Source organism: Elgaria multicarinata, chromosome 3 (assembly GCF_023053635.1).
Source record: "Elgaria multicarinata webbii isolate HBS135686 ecotype San Diego chromosome 3, rElgMul1.1.pri, whole genome shotgun sequence".
NCBI classification, from domain to species: Eukaryota; Metazoa; Chordata; class Lepidosauria; order Squamata; family Anguidae; genus Elgaria; species Elgaria multicarinata.
In genome coordinates this window covers 48,505,542-48,512,493 of record NC_086173.1, presented here as the reverse complement: position 1 = coordinate 48,512,493, position 6,952 = coordinate 48,505,542, and the positions used below count along the sequence as shown (strand labels likewise).

Below are 6,952 nucleotides of genomic sequence, written 5' to 3'. Positions count from 1 at the left end.
CGACTCTGATTCATACTGAAAGCCAGTGCTGGCCCACGCAGCAGAGATTATACCGACCTAAGTGGAATGTTGGATGAAAAAAATAATTATTCGTAGTCCAAAAAAGAAACCGAGCGAGAAATTCATTTCTGCCTGGGTTTTCCCCATCTCATTGGCCGTGATCAGAGTAAGTGTTCCATCCACTTCACTTCAAGTAGCTGAAAACCTGAAACATTACCTGAAAGGCGCGTTCTGGTCGGTGCGGAAGAGGAAGCGAACCCGAATCTGCTCAAACGGCAACCGCACGCCACAGAAGAGAGGCAACCTCCCTGCTCCGCCCCGCCCCGCCTCGGTGCAGGGAGCGGAGCCCGAGCCGCCTGGCCTCCATGGTCCCGGGTCGGGTCTCCTCCTTGGGGGCGGAGTGAAGGGGTGGGGCTTGTAGACGCACAACCACAAGTTTGGGCGAGGCGGCCACAGCGAGTTCCGGGCCGGGACAGTCACGGATGAGCATGGAGAGCGGCGGAGGTGCTTACGGAGCTGCCAAAGCTGGCGGCTCGTTTGACCTGTGGCACTTCTTGCAGCAGCCACAGGTCGTTGTACGCCTTCTGAGCGCGGTGAGTGGGGTTCGGGCTGGGCTGGAGTAACAGAGCAGAGTGCAAGGTGAGCGCCAGCTCCCCAGGGGCCGACCCGCATCTGCTCTCTCTGCCGCTCCCCCCGCCCCACCGCCGCCGCCCGTAGGGTCGGTGCCCCACCTGCTGTGGCGCTTGGTTGTGGGCGAGGGAACGGGCCACGCTACCGCTAGTTACGGAGTTGTGGGAGCGGCTGAGGTGGGGGCACTTGATTGGAGGGGTGTCAGGTTACAGACGGGTACCTGGGCCGTGACCACCGCCTAGGAGGGGAAGTAGCTGGGGCGGAGCAGTGCAGTGTCATGCCACGCCGTTGGAAGCGAAAAGGCACCTGCTAGGGGCGGAGGAAACTCGACCCCCTCCCGGGGGCGGGCGGTGATTTGGTCTGGCCCATCCTGGGAGGATGCGGAGCGGGAGGAGTCTCTGTTTTGCTGCCCCGCCTCTGACGAATCCCCGCGGCGAGGTCCTTTGGGAAGTCTCGGGGTTGGGGCGAAACGCTTCTGGTCTGGCTTCTCCCTGAACCCAAACAGAGCGAAGCGGACGGAGGTGCCCCGACGGCGCGTCTTGGGCGCTGCGTTCTCTTCCTCCTCCCGGCGACTGTGTCTTTACCCGAGAAGCGCCGGCACGACCCCGTCAGCTTCCACGTCTCTTCAGCCCCTCTTGCCGCTGACGGAAGGGCCGCTGCTTCACTTACCCGTACTTGCGTGGGGTTGGGGAATTTGGCTGAATACAGTCCACCGCTATGCATTGGGGGTTGTTTGAGAAGCAGCCTGGTCATATGGATGTCAGCTGATGGGCTTCAGGCGAAAGAGGAAGGCGGGTGTGGGAACTGGTGGGCCGCCGGCTTCGTGGCCTGTTCTTAACTGACGACCAGCATGTGAGCATAATCTAGGCTTCGGGCCACCCTGCTCAGTCGGCCTTGCCAAAGAGAGAGGAGAGCCACTAATGTATGGGCGGCGTTTAGCGATCTAGGGAAATCCCACAGTATAGCAATTCCCGAAGGGGTTTGAGGAAGTGGACGGTGTCTACAAAAGCATGTGCCAGAATAAATACATTTAAGAACATAAGAAGAGCCCTGCTGGATCAGACCAAGGGTCCATCTAGCCCAGCACTCTGCTCACACAGTGGCCAACCAGCAACCCACAAGCAGGACACGGTGCAACAGCACCCTCCCACCCATGTTCCCCAGCAACTGGCACACACAGGCCTCGGATACTAGAATTCGTTAGTCTGATTCAATGGATACATAACTCCCATCATTCCCTAGCACAGCTGGCATGGGGATGATTGGAGTTGTACTCCCTGTGAATTGGGAAAGCCCCCAGTTGGGGAAGATTGGTATATGGGGACTTTTATAGACAGTGAGGAAGAAGGAAATTTGTTAAGTGGGAGGCAGCCCACTTTTGCCAGTAGTTATGCTGCTGGTTCCTCCAAGATATATTCTGGAGTGAGGGGAGCTACTGTCTAGTCCAGTGTTTTGTTTTAACCACAGTTCCACAAGCAAGTATTTATTACCAGTTCTTATTCTATGTGGGATTGGAGGTTGTTGTTTTTTACTTTCTGGGAGGGCATTGGGAGAAGATGGTTGGGGTTCTTCAGGATATTGCCACAAACTATTCTACCAAAGTTGTTTGAGGAACTAAGTTGCAGTAGGCAATGCTTCTGTTAGCACATGCACTCTCCTGCCCTCTCATACACACACACATCCTATGCCTGAATGCTGCTTACTTCATTTGAAAGAGCTGTCTTGAGGAATGGGCTGGCGTGCTTAGTTGTTGTTCTATGGCGAGGGCTTATCAGTTGTGAGCCTGCTTTATGTTCCAACAGCTTTTCGTGAAATTTGGAGGGGAACTTTTTTTTAATTAAAAAAGAGAGAGAGAGAGATTCCCTCTATGTGGAAGGAAATTTAATGGAGGTAATTTTAGTAAACCTTGAATGGAGAGTGGGCAGCGGAGGAACTAGAGTGAGTAGCAGGGGAAATACTGGTGAGGGGAATAAAAGAACAGTTGCGTATTAGGCAGCTGGGGAAAGACAGAAAGAACTGAGTGGGCTCTGAGGAGGCCTTGTCTGAGAGACCTTGCTAGAAAAATCAAGGAGGGAGGTCCCGTAGGTATTCTGTAAATCAGGGGCCTGGGCCTGGGACATGGGACCTTCCAGATGTCGGGCTGCAACTCCCATCAGCCCTACTTAACATAGCCAGTGTTGAGGGAGATGGGAGTTGCAGTCCAGCCACATCTAGAGGGCCACATGTTCCTCATCCCTGGTGAACTTTTTCTTGCTAAGTGGAGCAGATCTACAGTGCTATCTCCACCATATGGGGTCCCAAACGGAACACCCTGTACCACTTGGTACAGTGTCTGGCGCCCAGCTATACTAAACAATAGAGTCTTGTGGCATCTTTAAAGACTAGCAACCTTATTATGGCAGAAGAAGACTTTCACATCTATTCCTCTGGGAATGATTATAATAACTGCTCCATCTCTCTTCAGACCTATAGGGGATTTCTGCTGCTCTGTAAACTGTCATGAATGAATGCCATGTAACTGTCAGCTATGCACACGGTTGCAAGTTGCTGTCTTGCAAGAGTAACATTTTGCAAAGTTGTTGGACCTTGAGTGTTTGATGGGAGCTATCATTAGCCTGATAGTTCATCCTGGTCAGGTTGTTCATCCTGGTAGGGTTGTTCCTATGGACCTGTTCAGACAACATCCTAAGTCATGGTTAGGCCGCTAACCCTTTTGCAGCAAACGGTTAATGAGCGTGTTTAAACCATGGTTATGGATAGGAATAGTTCAACGACACGCTAAGCCGTGATGTTTAGCTCAAAATGCTTGACGACCATGGCTTAGCATGTTGTCTGAACAGGATCTGTATTATCTCTTCACTCCGGAAGATATGAACGCTGTATTTTTTTTCTTCTTCTTTTGCAGGTGTTTGCGCTCATAGTTTTCTCTTGTATCATTGGAGAAGGCTACATGAACAGCCATGCTACCCCTGATCTCCACTGTATCTTTAACCGCAGCGAGGATGCTTGTCGCTATGGCATTGGCATTGGCGTGGTTGCCTTCCTAGCCTGCGTGTTCTTCTTCATGGTTGATATCTACTTCCCACAGATTAGCAATACCACTGACCGCAAGTACCTCGTTATAGCTGACTTGGGCTTCTCAGGTATTTGTCACTGGGTGGTGTGACCTGAAGCAAATTCCTGGGGAAAAGGGTTAAGCTTTGTTCTCCCCTCCCTCAATTCTAGAGTTGGACAATGGCTTCCCTTGTTTTGCTCCCAGAATGACGTGTGTGTTAGGAACAGCTTGGATCTCCGAGCACAGTGCCAGCTAGGGCATACTTTGTGTGAATGAGTGTCTTCCAAGGGAGGTGGCCTAGGCTCACAAAACACTAGGATGCCACGGTTTCTTGGCAAGGAAGGAAAGTCCATGGACCCAGAACCCTTTTCTTTTCCCAATGTAAGCATCTGTGCCTTATATACTCTGAACAAAATGTCAGCAGTTTATTTAATGTGGTTGTTGGGAGTGGTGAGTCTATCCTGAAAAACAGGGGACATTTCAAGCCTTGTAAACTATTAAGCAAAACTTGGCCCACATATGTTTTTGTGGCTGTTGCAGATCCTACCTAACCTTGCTCAGTGTAAGAGCTTTTTAAAGATGTCCTAATCCTAACAGCCACAGTGTAAGTGGCAGTTGCTTGATCACATCTTAAGGGGGGGGAAGTAACTGCTTTGGTCTCCGCTGGAGGGAAATTAGGAACAGAATGATGGCATTATCTGCTGCAGCCTCCCCCAACCTGGGTCCTTTCAGACATTGTGAACAGTTCCTATCAGCCCAAGCCAGTAAGGCCAGGGATGATGGGAGTTGTAGGCCAAAACATCTGGAAGGACTCAAGTTGTGGAAGGTGCTGCACTGTAAGATGAGATCAGTTAGTCCTTGGCAACCTAAGAGTCAAGGGTTCCCTTGCTGTTTTGAAAGAATGACTAAAATGGTTGAACATATCCTATCAATAAGCTGTCCAATCTCTTCTTCCTCTGTTGCTAAATATCTATTGTTTCCTATCCAGCTATCTGGGCCTTTCTGTGGTTTATCGGGTTCTGTATACTGACAAACCAGTGGGCATCAACAAAGGCTGAGGACATAATAATTGGTGCTGATGCTGCCCGTGCTTCAATTGCCTTCAGCTTCTTCTCCATTTTCTCATGGGTGAGTGGGGGTTTCCTTCTCTGGTTGAAGAAAGCCTAGGATTAAACTCGTATCAAGCAGCCTACAAGGACTGGGTATGCAACTGATGGTCACAGTGCTAGCTCAGTTAAGAAATTGAGCTTGGAACTAGGACATACTTGGTTCAAATCTCACCTCTTGTCTCTAAGTGACCAGGAGACCGCTTTCCCTAGCCTGGTGCCTTCCAGATGTGTTGGACTGCAATCCCATAATTCCCAGACAGCATAGGAAAGTACCTGACTGAGTTGTATTTTTTAAATTTATTTCATTCCTATACCTCCTGAAGCTGTGCATGTATGCAAACCACCTTGGATTCTCTGGGGCACGAAGAAGGAAAATGATACTGTGCCCAGGAAATCCACACAGGTAACTTTCAATAGCCTGTTGTGGGAACGATGACTTTGCAAGTTGGATCCCTTAGGAAGCATTTTGGCCGTGTCCTTTATGGGAGCAATGGTGTAATTCGCTTGGCATTATCCCAAGATAGCAGCTCTGCAAAAGCTACTTTCGTCTATGCTGAGCAATTCTTAAAAGAATGGCTCCTTCTCACTGCCCCAAGCTGATCACTTTCTCTTTCCCAGGGGCTCCTGATCGCCTTTGCACTTCAGCGTTACCGCATGGGTGTGCAAGATTTTGACCACAGCTATGTCGACCCGGCTCCAGGCCCTACGCAACCATACTCCAGCTACCCTAACGTCAGTCATGAGAGCTACCAGCAGCCACCCTTCACTCACCCTGCAGAGAGCTCAGAGGGCTACCAGCCCCCACCTGTGTACTGATTGCTACTGGCACTGTTGAATGAAGCTGGCAGGGATAGCCACATAAGTGCAATTGATTCACTGCTTGGGTTGGTAAAGAGGCCTCTACTGTGAAGAGTAAGGGTGCCGTCGCTTTGTGTGCGTGTCTTGTGTGATGGGTTCTGGGGTTATTCCTGCTGTTTTCTCCCTTTTCTGAAAGCTGCTTCCCGCAGAAGAGGCTTTCTCTTCCTCTCAGGGGTGTGGGAGGCTTTCCTGCTGGCCAAAGTATGTGACTTGAAAGGCAGAACAGCTACTGAATCACTTCTGTTAAGAAGACGTGATAGCTGGTCTCTTTGCTGTTACAGCTAAGTTCATTGTCAGCTCTGACAGCAGCTAGAGGCTTTGTCCAGCAGTCAGGGAAATGCGTTTCTACTGTGGATTCCTGAGTGGGACCCTTACTATTGCCACTTGTGCAATTCTGCTTTCCCGCCAGATGCCATTACACCAGTGCCTTGGTATACTTTGCTTATTTTAATGTTCTAGTCCCTGACTGGGGTTTAGTTCCCATGGCTCCTATGGTGCTGCTTTTCTAGAGTGAGTGATGCAGGTGCAGTGCCTTCCTTATTCTTTTGCTTTCTGGCTGCTGCTGAATGGACATGATGCCAAAGCCCAGGCCTAAAGGCCTTGTCGTTTCTTTCAAAGAATTTGTATATAAAGCTTTGAACGTACATGTTGCATTAGAGAGAAGTTGGATTTTTCTGCGTGCGTTGTCAGTTCTCCTTACCCAGTCCAATCCTGCTATAAGCTCGGAGGGACTAGGCTCCCTGAAGCCTATAACAATTGCCTTTCCATATTAAATGTTCTAATCATGGGTTGCAGCTGCTGCTAAGTAAGTTTGCAAAGGAGGGGCAATAGTCTGTATACCTGTGCTGGGGTGGAAAAGCCACTTGCACAAAGCTTGAACTGCTAACCAGTCGGGGAGAGCCTTGTGTTCTGCATATGGAAAACTGTCCTGGCGTTAGCAGATGCACAATAGGAAGCTATATGAGGGTTCATAAGTGTTTTAAATCTGTATCATGGTAGAAATAAATCTTGTCACTCCCACCACTTAAAGTGTGTGGTCATTTCTGATATGTCCTTAGGGGAATATCAAATATTCTGGTTCACACAAGGACAAAGGATAGCTGGGTAGGAATATGATAATAGCTCTAGGGAAGGATTGGTGTAAGCCCTTGGCAGCTACTGAAATGAGTAGCACAAACCTTTTTATCTTTGTAGTTGAAAAAGGAAAGGCTAGACTTCTTACTTCCTGTTCTGGTTTTTGTCCAAACAAGCACTCAACTCACCAACTGATTCTGTGTCTACTACCACAACTCTCTTGTGA

At 49.6% G+C, this 6,952-nt stretch overlaps 1 protein-coding gene across 1 annotated transcript; it reads left to right on the top strand.

Annotated features, from left to right (window-relative positions):
• Positions 1–430: 430 nt before the first annotated feature.
• On the top strand, positions 431–6,675 carry SYNGR2 (synaptogyrin 2). Its single transcript, XM_063120176.1, has 4 exons — positions 431–593; positions 3,536–3,773; positions 4,674–4,813; positions 5,413–6,675. The coding sequence occupies exons 1-4, from the start codon at positions 483–485 to the stop codon at positions 5,608–5,610; spliced, it is 687 nt and encodes a 228-aa protein (XP_062976246.1). The 5' UTR covers positions 431–482; the 3' UTR covers positions 5,611–6,675.
• Positions 6,676–6,952: the final 277 nt, after the last annotated feature.